At 38.7% G+C, this 16,355-nt stretch overlaps 1 protein-coding gene across 1 annotated transcript in view; it reads right to left on the bottom strand.

The window, feature by feature from the left end:
* Positions 1-14,765, bottom strand: part of GTF2B (general transcription factor IIB) — a 33,566-nt gene extending 18,801 nt beyond the window's left edge. Inside the window, exons 1-2 of the mRNA XM_049616847.1 lie at positions 14,658-14,765; positions 9,636-9,742 (exon numbers count right to left, since the gene is read on the bottom strand). Of these exons, the coding sequence (XP_049472804.1) occupies positions 9,636-9,742; positions 14,658-14,674 (124 nt within the window). The 5' untranslated portion in view covers positions 14,675-14,765. The remainder of the gene's footprint in view (positions 1-9,635; positions 9,743-14,657) is intronic.
* Positions 14,766-16,355: the final 1,590 nt, after the last annotated feature.

Raw genomic sequence — 16,355 nt, 5'->3', positions numbered from 1 at the left:
GCCTCTATCCTAAGACACATGTTTCTTTTTCCCTCCACTTGGAATGACCTTCCCTCCATAAACCTTTACTCATGCTTAATGGTCATATTTCAATGTAAATTCAACAGCAATTTCCCCAGGAAATCACTGCTTCCTTCCTTTGTGTTCTTACCAAACTTGGAAGAACTGTAATAGAGCTTTTACCATGCTATGTTGTATTAAGGCACCCTCCTCCCTTTCACGCGCTAGCCAGAGTTGCTCCAGAGCTTGCTTACAGCATCTGATACTTCTTTCACTCTCCCTGCCCAGCACACTGCTTTAACAGAAACAGGCCTGCTAAGTCCTACAGACCTGGATTTGAACCACTCTGTCACTTACTAAATGTGGAATCTTCAGCTAATTACCTAAGTACTCAAAGCATCAGTGTCACTCAAAGGGTAGCTGTGTAAACTGAGTAAAGTTAGTAATTCTCTGATGCTTAAAGTAACATCTACATTAAAAATTCTAGGGATGCCTGGGTAGCTCAGTCAGTTGAGCATCTTGCCTCTTGATTTTAGCTCAGGTCAGGATCCCAGGGTTGTGGGATCAAGCCCCATGCTGGGCTCCATGCTGAGCATGGAGCCTGCTTGAGATTCTCTCTCCCCCTCTGCCCTTCTCCCCTGCTCACACGGTCTCTAAAAAAATAATAATAATAATTGAATTAATTAAAAATTCTAAATTAGGTAAGAAGGTAGTCTCTGATGGCTTATAAGAGATGCTAAAGCAAGAATTTGAAAGTGGATATTCCTTAATTTTAAAATATAGCTTAAACATATTAAATTAAACCTGAATATTTCCTTTAGGAAACACTAATGCAAATTTATTTTTTTTATTTTAAAAAAAATTCTTTTTAAAATTTATTTTTGAGAGAGAAAGAGAGAGCATGAGCATGAGCAGGGAAGAGGGAGACACAGAATATGAAGCAGGCTCCAGGCTCCAACTCATGAGCTGAGTCATGAGATCATGACCTGAGCCAAAGCCGGACACTCAACCGAGTGAGCCACTCAGGGGCCCCATCACTAATGCAAATTTAAAGATGGTAATCCAGTAATCTTTAAAATGATATGGCTGAAGAGCATTCACTATGGTAGACCCACTCAAATACATTTTGCAAATGACCTGTTATGAAGAATGGCATCTCAGACTTAGAATCACCTACTTACTTGCACCCACAAAAAAATGTATCACTGAAATCTCATACTGAAATCATACTATATATTTTATACATTATTTCATTTGATTCTTAACAATTCCTAACAATTCTAAGATGTATGGTACCTGCTCCCTGTTTTGGGGCAGGGAGATGACTTATTTTTACACGTGAAGAAAGTCAGGCTTAGAGAAATTATATAACTTGGTTAGTTACTTACATAGCTCATTAACTAGTTGAGCCGAGCCTAGAATCGAGGGCCCCTAGTTACACTAGGAGCGATGGACATACGTAAGATATCTGCTCTACAGGCTATGCAGTCTAGGTCTGGAGACATGAAATATGAAAACTCTAAAAGTACAGAAGATGTATAAAAAAATATGGTAAACCGTAAAGTTAATAGTACAGATTTGTGTTTCTTAATATGCTAGAATTTCTAGAAATGGGGTCTGGAATCTTTAGAGTTGATTCTTTTTTTTTTTTTTTTTTTTTAAATATTTATTTGTTTTTGAGACAGAGAAGGAGAGAGAGCAGGGGAAGGGCAGAGAGAGGGGGACAGAGGATCTGAAGCAGGCTCTGCGCTGACAGCAGAGAGCCTGATGTGGGGCTCAAACTCATGAACCGTGAGATCATGACCTGAGCCACCCAGGTGCCCCTGAACAGCTGATTCTTAATGCACATTCATACATTCATCCTTCAGAATCACTGTATAAACAATATCCAGAATAACTTTAGGAAAGACAGGTCAAATTGACTCATTTTTCTCATTCAAATCTACCTATACTATTTTCTGGTTGTTTCCTTACATTCCTTCTAAGAACAATGAAAGAATTCAGTTTTAAATGGTACATAAAAAGTAGCTTTTACTAGAAATGATACCAGTAGATCTAAACACTACCTATTTGAAATCCTAATTTATAAAAGTCATAACCAATTTCATGTTTTAGCAGCTATTACAGCAGCTTACTAACCTAATACTTTGCGGACTATAAACAATGTACAAGGTCAAATTTATGAACAAATTGATAACCTAAATATTATACTGCCACCTAGTGCTCAATTTTAAAGTGACACAATCACACTGTTAGGATTTGTGTGGGGGGGGTGATCCCACAAAACAGTGCTGTTAAAGCCTATAGTTTCATGGTAGAATTGACAAAGCTTTGCTTTAAAAGTTGGCCTTATTTTAGAGATCAGTAACAATATCCTACAGATCACTGGTAAGATTAAACAGCCAATGACAAATCAAAACACTTCCTATGTTTAAAATAAAAATCCTATAATTCTGGAAATGCAAGCTGGTGCAGCCATTCTGGAACACAGTATGGAGGTTCCTCAAAAAACTAAAAATAGAACTACCCTATGACCCAGCAATTGCACTACCAGGCATTTATCCACGGGATACAGGTGTGCTGTTTCGAAGGGACACATGCACCCCCATGTTTATAGCAGCAATATCAACAGTAGCCAAAGTATGGAAAGAGCCCAAATGTCCATCAATGGATGAATGGATAAGAAGATGTGAGATATATATATATATATATATATATATATATATATACACACACACATATACACACATACACATACATACATACACAATGGAGTATTACTCGGCAATCAAAAAGAATGAAATCTTGCCATTTGCAACTGATCTCACATAATCTCAGTGGATGGAACTGGTGGGTATTATGCTAAGTGAAATTAGTCAGTCAGAGAAAGACAAACATCATATGACTTCACTCATATGAGGACTTTAGGAGACAAAACAGATGAAGATAAGGGAAGGGAAACAAAAATAATATAAAAACAGGGAGGGGAACAAAACATAAAAGACTCTTAAATATGGAGAACAAACAGAGGGTTACTGGGGGGGTTGTGAGAGGGGAGATGGGCTAAATGGGTAAGGGGCACTAAAGAATCTACTCCTGAAATCATTGTTGCACTATATGCTAACTAATTTGGATATAAATTTTAAAAATTGAAAATAAAATTTAAAAAAAAATCCTATAATTCAAGTGGCACCTGGGTGGCACAGTCGATAGAGTATCCAACTTCAGCCCAAGTCATGACCTCACGGTTTGTGAGTTCAAGCCCCACACTGGGCTCATTGCTGTCAGCGCAGAACCTACTTCAGGTCCTCTGTCCCTCTCTCTCTCTGCCTCTCCCCCACTCGTGCTCTCTCTCTCTCTCAAAAAAAAAAAAAAAAATTAAAAAAATCCTATAATTCAAATAAAAAGAGGAAAGTCAATTAGACAATTATTAAATGTTAAACAGTATTTAAAATAGCCACAAAAGATTGGGAACCAGCTACAGGTGAAACTAAATACGACTTAAGTACTGAGGAAAAAAATTAAAGACAATGAATGTCTGACCAACTGTATTTTTCCAAAGATGGCAGCAATAATATGTGTCATCAACATGTTCTTCTGAAACATGACCCTGTCTATGACACTGATTGGTGGTTGGCGTCTCTCTATTCCTTCCAATCTAGGTGGGCCCTATGACTATTCTGACCAATACAGAAGTGATCCTATGCCAGGCATAGCCCTTAACTACCTGAGTCCAGCTTCCACACTCTTGAAACACATGCTCTTAGGATATTTCTCTTGGAAATCAACCACCATGTATGAGATATGACTAGTCTGAGATAACTGTGGAGAAATCCTAGAGCATGGCCTGTGTGGGGAGGCCAAAGAACAGAGAGGAGCCAGAAATATAAGTGAAAAAGCCATCATGGAAGTGAATACTCCAGGTCCAATCAGTGCCATGTGGAAAGAAACAATGGCCCAGGTAAGTCCTTCCCAAACTACTGACCCATAAAACTATAAGCAAAAGAAAATGGTTACTATAAGCTACTAAGTTCTCCAATAGTTTGTTATGTAATCAAAACAGAAACTGGCTCCTGTAAGTACGATGTTTCTTTAAGAAAAATCAAAAACACTTTGGCATTGGTTTTGGGACTCAGTGGTGGGCCTCAAGGAGACTGAATGAAGGTTTAAAGGACAGTAAAAAAAAAAAAAAAAAAAGTGTTGTTAGACACTGGAGAAAAAGCAGTTTTTATCCTGTGAAATTAATATATTTTTTATTGCAAATTATTTCACTAAAAAAGGTGACAGTTGCAAGGGGTAATATATGCCTCCAAAGAGGACAGTTGAGCAGTATCTAGTCTTGAGTTGGAAATTAAGAGTAGCTGGGGGAACCTGGGTGGCTCAGTTGGTTGAGCATCTGACTCTTGGTTTTGGCTTAGGTCATGATCCCAGAGCCATGGAATCAAGCCCTGCATCGTGCTCCATGCTGAGCTTAGAGCCTGCCTGGGATATTCTCTTTCTCTTTCTCTCTCTCTCTCTCTCTCTCTCTCTCTCTCTCTCTGCCCCTCTAACCCACTTGCATGCTTTCAAATAAATAAATAGAGGAGTTAGTGACAATGGGCTGCCCTAAGTTTTGAGCCAAATTAAATATTAGTTAAGTACAGAGTTGTCCAAAAACAATTCTAAGAGTTCCAGTTTCTAAAGTTGTCTGGTGATATTTAAACCTAACCCTACTGTAAACGTTTATTCAATAAATATGGTATAATCTAAAAAGTTTCAGACCAGGTAAAATGTTACAGTAAGCACACGCAAACCATGTAAACCAAGACAATTTATTAGGAGACACATGATGACAGCTGGATTTAAATCTCTATGAACACAAGTATGAAAAGAGCCACTAGTCTTATGCCCTTAGTGGATTGTGGAATATTTGCCTCACCTAATTTCTTCCCTATCTCCATAGCATAAGAGATAAAGGCAGAACTGAGCTGGCAACAAAGAGCATATGCCTTTAAGCCAGCAAGTTGGGGGTGCTTAGGTGGCTCAGTAGGTTGAGCATCCAACTCTTGATTTTGGCTCAGGTCATAATCCCAGGGTCCTGGGATCGAGCCTCACATCAGGTTCCATGCTGGGTGAGGGCCTGCTTGAGACTGTCTCTCTCTCCCTTTGCCCCTCTCCCCTGCTTATGCACTCTCTCTAAAAAAAAAAAAAAAAAAAAAAAAATCATAAAAATTTAAAATAAATGAACAAGCAAGCTGATGCAAGTCTAATTAAATATACATAGAATCTAAATTTATTATGGATCTATGATAGTAATATATGTGTTTGTGTGTATCTGTTTGCATGCACATGTTTTTTAAAATTTGACTCATGGTCTGTCATGTTCAATTAAGCTCTTTTCAACATAATTTGATCATCTCTTCAGCAAAACAGAACTTTGTTAGCAGAGTCTTGCCTGCCCACCTTCATGGAATAGTTTCTTCACTTGCAGGACACACTGCAGGTTATATTACACATGCTACAAATATGCGAATGAGGCTAGTACCGTATATTTTAAAACAGGTGTTTGTTACAGTTTAGGTCAGAAAAACCAATTGTTACAAGAAGATACTTCTGTGTATATAAAGGAAGTTTAATCAGATTGTATTTTTTTTTTTTTTTTTTTAATTTTCAGGCTTTACAATTTAGCCTAGTTGCTTTAGTTAGGATAAAATATCGTAGTTCCAATGCTGGTGTTCAAGACTGATAATTAAACAAAACTAAAAGAAAATTAACTTCCTTTGGCTTAGATATAAGCAGAAAAATGCAAGTAAAAGTTCGTGATTTCAAGCATAAAAAAGCATGTAAAGCCTTGTGAATGAGATCTTCCTTCTCCGGTTGGTTAATCTCACCCAACTATATCTTGCTAGTCTGAAGCAGAAGTGAAGCAGATGGAAGGGCTGGAGATATAATGCAGTATTTCTGCACTACTTTTTAAATGGCTCCGTTTACGAGACCCAAGAAGCTGAAATTACCTTCAATCTTCTGTCTCACTCTTACATACTATCAGTTTGATCTTAATACTTTGGAATTAGAATGCTCTCATTTAACTTACAGGTTGGCAAACCTTTTCTGTAAAGGGCCATATAGTAAATATTTTAGGGTTTGTGGGTCAAGAGGCTAAGCTGAGGATACTACATAGGTACTTCCATAAAGAGGAAAGACTCCACTGGTTTTCTACCGATGAAATTAAAAATATAAAAATTGAGGATAATTTATTGTAATACAAATCTACTACTGAGAAAGAACAGCATTCTCTTTTGGGGTGAGAATATTTCACTTAACTGGAATCCAGTTCGTGTTCTCTATCATCAAAATCAATTACAAATGTTATCTGTCAATGCTGTTAATAGGATTTTACGTATTTCACTTTTTTAAGTCTTTTTCACACACAGATAAGTACTGCCAAATACTGATATTAATCTGCAAACATATGATTTTAATTGAGCATATTCACTGCCTGAAAGGCATTTATAGAATTTTATTACATTCTTCTGATATTTTGCCTTTTAACATGTCATTACATTGTAGATTAATCACTCCCAATTGAAAGTTAGGTGGAAGCTCCTTAATTGCAGAGTTAAGTGGATTTGGAAATATGAAAATTTCCTCTGCACTTACATTCAGGTCTGGAAAATACCGATTAAAATACAGTCTGAGTTTTAAATATATACCTGCTGCAGATTTGTGTGGGAATGAAGACCCTACTTCCCGTTTTAACTTTGGACAGCAATGAAAGTATATAAAATACATTAAAGCAATTTGACGCCATTTGGGATTCAAATAATGTTAGCTGTTGTCAAACTGACCTTACCTCAGTGTGATTTTAACGTATCCGCACTGTTCTGCCTTCCGATTCTAGGTTGAATTCATTATGAAATATTAGTAAGTCTGCAGCAAAAGCTAATTTCTAAAGCCATTCAGTGTTAAACAGCAGTGGCTGAAGGCAGTACTGGTTCAGAAAGATTTCAACCTTGGCCCTGAGCTCAAAAACAATTACAAGAAAACTTTGCTGCAGCTAAGCTACCAAATTACTGTGTGGTGGGCAAGTCAAGATAGTCAGCTTCTATTTCTGACAAAGATTCAATGAAGTGATGACAGTTAAGTCCACGAGAGTGAATGAAGTTCACTACTGACCCTACTGATCAGTAACATGATAGATTCAAACCTTTTCTACCAAGTACCTGTTGATGAATACAACGAATAACTAGAAGCTTTAAAAACCTTACATTTTCACAATCTTTGTAAATCTGTCCACCTAAGACTTCTTCCACACGTATTTTTACCATCTATCAGTTATAATATATCTTAGCAGTTTCCACTTCAGGTTGTACTGAATTAGCATTCTTGTAATTTCCTTAAAACTAGTTTCTCCTGCAGTTTTTCCATGCAGACAATTCAAACTCTAGAAACTCTGCACTGACTCCTTGAATAAACAACTCAGCAGTATCAGTAACATCTACCTAGTCATCAGGAGTCTAGGAGAAACCCTTGATATTTGCCTGGACTTTAATTGATTGACTATCGATGTTGTTCCCAACATCCTCAACTCTTCAAGCAACTGTTTTTCTGAGAAGCTGTTCATCTTAAGTAAGTTTTCTCTGGACACATTTCTTCAACTACCACAATCAAACAAACATGAACTAATTAACACATCATTAACTAATCGTTGACTTTCCCTGCATAAGCTACAAATAAGCCACTCAGAAACTTATTTTAGATGCAGCCTTATTTTTATTCTTTTATTTTTGTGAAGAAATTCTGCTGTGATGAGATAATTGACATTACATTTTCTAAATTTTCTGATCGCTGTTTTACTGAATTGGCAGGATGAGTGCTTATGCCTAAGTTTCTTGTATCTATTAGCAGAGTTATCGTACCACTGAATAATAAACACAGAGCTTTGCCATCTTGATCAATAACAAAATAACCTACACTCCACTGTACCTTAAGGGCATGGCTTTCAAAGTTCACTTTTTTTCTTTCTGTTTTTTGACACGATGGGTATGCAATGGTAACAAAATAAAATGCTGCAGCATGGAGATAAACTTTGTACTCAAGATGCTGAGGAGTTTTAAGTGCATTCCTGGGATTTATGGTGCACTGGGCGGCAGTATGAAGTGATGAGAGCACCACATATGGTTTCTTTTGTAACTACAGAGTCCTACTGTCATCATGTGAAAGCAGTCATAGATAATATGTAACAAGCAAGTGTGGCTGTGTTCCAATAAAACTTTATGTATGGATACTGAAATTTGAATTTGATACTATTTTCGTATGTCCCCAAATGTTAGTATTCTTTTGACTGTTTTCAACCACTTAAAAATGTAAAAGCCATTCTCACCAGGCAGGTCATATATAAAACGGGCAGTGGGTCACAGTTTGCCAATCAGACTGAACTCATTTTATTACAAAAGCCAATACAGGATAGAAAATTGGCTCCGTGCGGACAGTAGAGCTACACTGCCACACTAAACTTGAGTTTCTCATCTCTACAATGAAGGTAATATTGGCGCTCACCTCAAAGGTTTCTCTGAGGATAAACTTAATGAATACAGAAATCATTTTAAAAAGTGCCCAGCATATATAAGTTGTTAATATTGCTTATTGAGAAGAATTCAACTATAAGTGGATTTCAGTTCCTGTTAACAACTCTGTATGATTTAAGCCTCCCACTGGAGGTCTGAGGCAAGCAGGCTATGTGGATGAATGTTACCGATATCCTCCAACACTATTCCACAGTATATCACCACCAATGTTTCTGTTATACATCCCATAATCCTACTAGCACTTTCATTTTTAAGCATTTCGAACTGCTAAGTATTACTCCTTTGTTTCAGTTGCTAAATACAACTCCACCATAAGAATATTCTAAAGTTCTGCTACATATCTGGGTAAGTAAGAAAGCAGGAACAAAATGAAAAACTGTAAGCAGTATTTTTTTTTTAAATATATGAAATTTATTGCCAAATTGGTTTCCATACAACACCCAGTGCTCATCCCAAAAGATGCCCCCTCTTCAATACCCATCACCCACCCTTCCCCTCCCTCCCACCCCCCATCAGCCCTCAGTTTGTTCTCATTTTTTAAGAATTTCCTATGAGCAGTATTTTTGACAATAACAATTTTATACTAGAAATTCTTAAGTCATTCTATTTAATGGGATCTATTAACTAAAAGGCCTGGAATGAGACTCAGTACAGCTATACCTTTACTACCCTGAAACGAATCATGTTTAAATATCTAAAAGCCACAAAAGTTGGATTAAATTTATTATTTCATACACACAAGCGTCACTACTACCATCCCCAAACCCCATCAAATAGTTAAGACTAAGGACTCAGGAGACTATGGACTGAGGGCTTTTTCTTCTGGACGGGCTGTCTCAATTTTAAATGTTCCTTCATACCCCACATTATGAAATATATGCATTCGTATAAACAATAAAATATGGTGTCTCTGATTTTACTCTTTTCTAATTCTTTTTGTTTTATAATAAATATGAATTACCTGTAGGGAAAAAATCAAAATGTATTCATTAAAAGACACTTTGGGAAATACACAAAAGCAAAGTACCTAAAATAGTGATTTCAGTTAAAACCATAATAATTGCTCACCTACAACCAGGCCACATTCTGGACAGATCATATCACCAGCTCTGTAGTCCTCCACTAAAATCGCATCTGGATGGTTTGGACATGTGACTCTTGGAAGAGCATCCAAACTAAATAAAAAAAAAAAAAAAAATTGTTTTTATATCCTCCCAACCAACATGTAACAAAGTAGTGTTCTAGGGGAAAAAAATGAGGGTTCTGAATACTTTTCCAATACTATCCATGTATAATACACTCAAGCGAAATCTTCAAAATAAATATCCCAGTTAGGTAATTTTTAATTCCAGCTAGTCATTAACAGATAGATTCCACTGGAATTGTTTTTTCTAAGAACAGTAACTTATTTGCAGACATGGAAGCTTTAAAAACCTAAATGGAAAGCAAGTGTTTTTTTCTCTTCGTACAGGCTACTGAGATTTTTAAAAATCCTGATTAGCATAGAAATGACTAGCTACCATTTATAACCTGTGACATTTACATATAATCATCTGGATTGTGTGACTTATCACTTACTTCTCTGGTCAGAGAATACATTTCAAGTCTTGTTTTTTCCTACTTGCTGGATATTTTAGTAATAGATTTAGAATAGTACACACTGAACCTAATGGGTATGATAAAGGAGGGTGGTAGATATACCTCTGCTGAACTTAAGATCAATGATTTCATTTAGTCCAGAAACTGAGTTTGCTAGATCACTCAAGAAATGGTTTCAAAAACTACTTTTTATTCTATTTGTCATAGTACTAATGTGCTTGATCATTTTATTTTGAAAATAAAGCAGTTTGCAGAAGACACACTAATCTTAAAAGACAAAATAAAATCAGTTTTAGAAAGCAACAAAGGGGGCACCAGGCTGGCTCAGTCAGTAGAGCACGTGATTCTGGATCTCAGGGTTGTGAGTTCAAGCCCCACGTTGGGTGTAGAGCTCACTTTAAAAAGTAGTAATAAAATGGGGCACCTTGCTGGTTCAGCTGGTTAGGCACCTGACTCTTTTTTTTTTTTTTTTTTTAATGTTTTATTTTATTTTTGAGAGAGAGAGAGAGAGACAGCACAAGTTGGGGAGAGGCAGAGAGAGGGAGACACAGAATCCGAAACAGGCTCCAGGCTCCGAGCTGTCGGCACAGAGCCCAATGCAGGGCTTGAACCCATGAACTGCAAAATCATGACCTGACTTGAAGTCAGACGCGTAACCGACTGAGTCACCCAGGCACCCTGAGGCATCCGATTCTTGATTTTGGCTCAGGTTCATGGGATACGGCCCAGTGTAGGGCTCTGTGCTGACAGCATGGAGCCTACTTAGGAGTCTCTCTCTCCCTCTGCCCCTCCCCAGGTAGAGCGTGCTTTCTCTCAGAATAAATCAATAAACACTTTTTAACAAGATATAAAATAATATAAAAAGCAACAAAAATATTTAACATGGATTTATTAATTATACACAATTATGAATGTTTGGTATCGGGGCACCTGGGTGGCTCCGTTGGTTGAATGACTGTCTTGATTTCGGCTCAGGTCATGATCTCAGAGTCATGGGATCAAACCCCGGGTTGAGCTCTGTGCTGAGTTTGGGGCCTGCTTAAGATTCTCCCTCTCCCCCTCAGCTCCTCTATCCGGCTCATGTGTGCATGCTCGCGCACTCTCTCTCAAAAAGAAAAAAAAAAAGAACATGAACTCTGTAGGGGCACCTGTTTGGCTCAGTTGGAAGAATGTGCAACTCTTGATATCAGGTTTGTGAGTTCAAGCCCCATGTTGGGTATAGAGATTACTTAAATAAATAAATATTTGGTATTATGCAAAATAAGCCCTCTTTAAACATTCACTTGAAATACTACAATACAAGGTTATGTTATAGCCATCACAAATATACACTCAGAAGACATCATCGACCATTCTTACAGTAGTAAGTAGGTATTTGTGGTTTTGGATAAATTTCTAATGTCAGCAAACACAAATCGGAAAGTTAACTCTCAACACAGGTGATTCTCACTGAAAAAGTGATAAAATAATCCACGTTCCCAAAATGTATATATTTAAGTTAACCAGAACATGTCTTGGATCTTTTCAGTGGGAAAATGGGGAAATAGAGAACTGGAGATTTGCTTTATAGTCACACTCATTCCATAAATTCCTATTAGGAAAATATTCTAATACATTATAACAAATAAATTAAGAACTTAGTATAAATTATGAAAAACTATGTTGAAATAAAGGAAAATGTTAGAATAACAGTAATTGCAAATGGGCAGCCATATGGCACATATCATACAACTATAAGGACTAATATAGTTTTTGCTATTAAAAAGTAGAATTATCTTCTTGTCTGTAAGTATATAAATGATATGTAAACACCTCAAAAATATGCCAAAAAACCCCCAAAAAACCAGATATGCTAAGTGAAAAGAGTAAGGTAGGGATTTTATACAAAACTGGACAAAGTATGAATTACAGTTTTTGCAATCACAAAGATGACTCTCAAAATGTTGTTCAAAAGAAACTAGACAGAGAAGAAAATATAAGCCATTTATATAAACCTTAAAGTGGGCAAAACAAATCTATGGAGTTAGAAGTTGGGATGTGGTTATCTTTGGGAAAGGGTAATGACTGAGGGCACAAGGAGGCTTCCAGGGTGCGAGTCGTATTTAATTTCTTGACCTGGGTGGTAGCTATGTGTGTGTGCTCATTTTCCAACTAAACCGTGCACTTAAAATGTGTGTACTAACTTCATGAAAAAAGGTAAAAAGCAAGGTAGTGAACAGTATTTACAACATCCTTTGGGGGAAGAAGAGAGGTTAGCACTACATGCATATGTTTGTTAAACCTCAGAATCATTAGGAAAACACCAAGAAACTGGTCACAGTGGCTGCTCTGAGGGAGAATGAGATGGCTGAGAGGGAAGAAAAGAAACTGCTTTTCACTTTTCGTTTTGTTTTTGTACTATTTGTGTTACTGATCCAAAATAAAATGAATCATGACAAACTGGTCAACTTTCGATCAGAATACCCACAAGAGTGATGTAAAAGAGGAACCACAAGAGTGGGGTGGTGGGGGGAAGTAAGAGAGAGAAACGAAAGGAAAGGAATGGTGTAAACAACCAAACACCAATGACATTAAAATCATTTAAAGGACCTAAGAAACCACATAAATCCAAATCTCACTTTATAGCTATCACTTATTGGGAGTCCACTGTGTGTCTAATGCCATAAATATATCAGTACTCTTCACAGCAACCCTGCAAAATAAGCATATTTCCCTTCCAAAGATTACGATCAGAGAACGATTAGCCTGAAATCACAGACTAAGTAGTGCAGTTTAGACCTGAACTCACATTCGTGCTCTTCTCTGTGAAAACATCAGGCGGTTTCATAACCTAGTAACTGTACATCTTCCTCGGGGGGGGTGGGAAACAAAGCTAAAGGCAGAAATACTAACACTTAACCTTTGTTCTCACTGGTAGAAAAACTTCAGAGACAGACAACTGCAATGACACACATATTTAAAACCTAGACATCTCCAGAAAAAAATTCATTTCAAAGATTATTTTTTAACAAAGGAAGAAGACAAAACTCACACAAAGCAAAATTATTTTGGTAAAGAATCTATCACGTGAATTTACTATATTTAATGTTGCAACGTTTCTTACAATTTCCTGTCCTATCATATGGAAAAGCTGTGCCCAAGTATCACATTTACCTTTCAGATCTATCGCCACGAGAGAATATAAGTCGTATTTAGATGTCTTTGGGAAACTGAAGTTTTCCACTTACCTACAAGGAAGCGTTTCCCAACAGAGCCACACCCAGACAGAATGATTGAGCATTCAATCATAAAATTACAATCAGTAAACAAGAGTGTCAGTGGCTTTAAGAGTTGTTTCCAGGTTGTTTTAGCTAACACTGCCTCCCCAACACCTTTTCTAAAACTACAGTAACATGAAGTAGTAAGTCTTAGCAGTTACACAAAACGGCATGGACTTCAGCTTACTACTTTGTGATAATGGCTTTCATCAGGAACTCAATTCCACAGAAGATAACAAGTTCAGAAAATTATGCCACAGTTGCCTCTCAGAAGCTACAGAATTTGATACTGTACTTAATTCGAATTTGTACTTAATTTGATACTTTTAATACATTATGAGTTAACTAGGGACCAACTGTGTGATAACAGAAAACAGATAAGAGATTCTACACTTTGTTCGAACACTAACCTTGGAAAAGTCAACCTTGGCATGACTCAGTTTACATTTATGCAAAAATACTAATATCTACCTCATAGTGATCATGAGAGATATAATTAGGGTCTACAAGCATTTTTCTGATCACAGGATTAAAGGCTGTCTCTAAGGGCAGTGCAAGCATTTCCTGTAGATAGGAATACATCACATTTTAAAAATATATTAGACAGTGACTTCCCAACATATGCAAATAATTTTCTGCAAGCAAGATTTTCTTCAGGAGTAAGCAGAAGACATTTGTAGAAAAATAAACCTCTTAGAAGGAAACCTATCAACTCTTGGTAAATGCCCTAGCTTCCATTTCAGAAGGCCTCTGCGATGGTAACCAGTTTCCACCAGGCTTACCAATGCTGACGTCCCTAACTTTCTAGCTGTCAGATCGATAGGGGCCTGGGACTAGCCCCTTCTCGCCCTTTGGAAAGGATCGCGGGCTGGTTGAGCCACAGCTGGAAAAGCAAGCGTAGGAAAAATTAACAAGAAAAAAGACGGGTTAAAATACCCCCCCAAAAGATGCGAAGCCAGGGCTGGGAACACAGGGGCCCCCACAGGGTTGGTGTCTGGGTGAGAAAACAAGTCAGGACTGTGGAGTGGTAACGCAGACGGCTCGGTACTCCCTGCGACACCCCTGACAGCACTGCCGTCTGGAAGTGCCTTTGTCCGGGTCGGCCAGCCAGTCCGCCGCCTCTCCCCGCACCTCCGGGGCTCTCTGCCCGACGCGGCAGCCCCGGCAGCAGCCTAGCAACCCTGGCACTTCCCGCCCGCCCCTCACCTCGCCCGACTCGGCCGGACATACTAACCGGCTGGTAGACGCCATCTTCACGGCCACTGCGGTCCCAGCTAGAAGCCACAACAAACGCACCAAGAACAGGAAGAGATTGTGGCGACAAGACGCTCGGAGACGGCCTTTTATAGGCGAGTCACCCACGCAGTCGTAACAGGGCGCGGCTACGGGTCGGGAGAAAGGCCAAGAAAAGTGAGATCCTGTATGCCACGTGCTTTGCGTTTTTTCAGTTTCGTATTCCGTTTCTGTGATATGCTATGGTGCTGAGCCAATCGACGAAACTACCCAGGAAAATTCTCAAGGGAACTCAGCAAACGGGGTACACCAGAGATACCCTCAGCCTGCTGATATAAAACACAAAGACAACCCGGCCTGCGTGGTGGGGGCAAAGCCCGCATTACCGAGGGCTAACCATCCCCCTCCCAGTGGGGAATCAGTTACTCCAGTTTGAGCGCATTTCTTACTGGCCCAGACGGGTGATTCCACTAAGGAATTTGAAATAAAGAGAGAAATTCACTTAGGTCAGCCAGAACAGGTGTCAATTCAGGCAAGCTGTGACTTCTTAGGCACGTTCCTTCTCCTTTCGGTACAAGAGGTAATAGTATCTGCTTTACATACCCCTTTAGAATTGGCAGGAGATGAAACAAAACCTTGTAAGAACACTCCGCACCCCTGAGACAGGGAGATGTGAGCCCTATCCTAATTTATTTTCACGGTCTTTGCAAATTTGGCTGTTAGCTGAAGTACAGAGAACTTAGTAGAACGTTTGATACCTCAAAAGTTCCTTAGATTTATTAATTAGCCAAACTAACCTCAGAATAGTAATAATAATAACAACACTACCACCAATCTGCTGAAAATAAACCACCCTTGTCCCTGTAGGAATCAGAAGAAAAGGGTGCTCCAGGTTTCTATGGGGATGAGGACTTGGAATATAGTGGCTGCTTTGTTCATTTGGACATGGGACTTAAATGCCACTGAGCCCTCATTGTTTCTTGAAAGATGGGCAAGACTCGCTTTCTTGGAAAGAACAAGGGGTGTAAGAAGCAGAAGTTTAGGAAATGAAATCCGGCTGGAGACAGGATAGTTTTGTTTTGTCTCATTTCCTTCAGTCTTCCTATGTGTAATTCTGTTTTTAAAAACATGACTGTACTTTGGCTGGTGGCGGGGCAGGGGGGGGGGTGGAGGTGGGGGTTCCCCCTTAATATCTGGAAAAGTTTCAAAAATGTCCGTTCATTTCAGCTGTGCCAAGTGCAACCAGAAAAGGGCTTGGGGGTGCTCCACTCCAAAGGGGCAGGAAGTTTTCATAGGTAGAGAACCTTGACTTGGGAGAGGAAGAGGGAGAGGAGGAAGAAGAGGACAACTAGGCACCTCTGGAAGATCGAGAATAAGGACCTACGCAGGCACCTGGGTGGCTCAGTGGTTGAGCGTCCGACTTCGGCTCAGGTCACGATCTCACCGTTCATGAGTTTGAACCCTGCATCGGCCTCTGTGCTGACAGATCAGAGCCCAGAGCCTGCTTCGGATTCTGTGTCTCCCTCTGTCTCTGCCCCTCCCCGGCTCACACTCTGTCTCTCTCTGTCTCTCAAAAATAAATAAATGTTAATAAAAAATTTTAGAAAAAAAAAGGAAGAAGGACCTACCACCTAATGGTTTATGGTAGGAATTCAGTAATGTTTCCAAAAGGAAGAAATCCGAGGGGTTGAAACCCTGG

This window comes from Panthera uncia (genome assembly GCF_023721935.1).
Source record: "Panthera uncia isolate 11264 chromosome C1 unlocalized genomic scaffold, Puncia_PCG_1.0 HiC_scaffold_4, whole genome shotgun sequence".
In the NCBI taxonomy this organism is placed as follows: Eukaryota; Metazoa; Chordata; class Mammalia; order Carnivora; family Felidae; genus Panthera; species Panthera uncia.
Note: the sequence above shows the minus strand (reverse complement) of the source record. Positions and strands in the feature narration are given on the sequence as shown.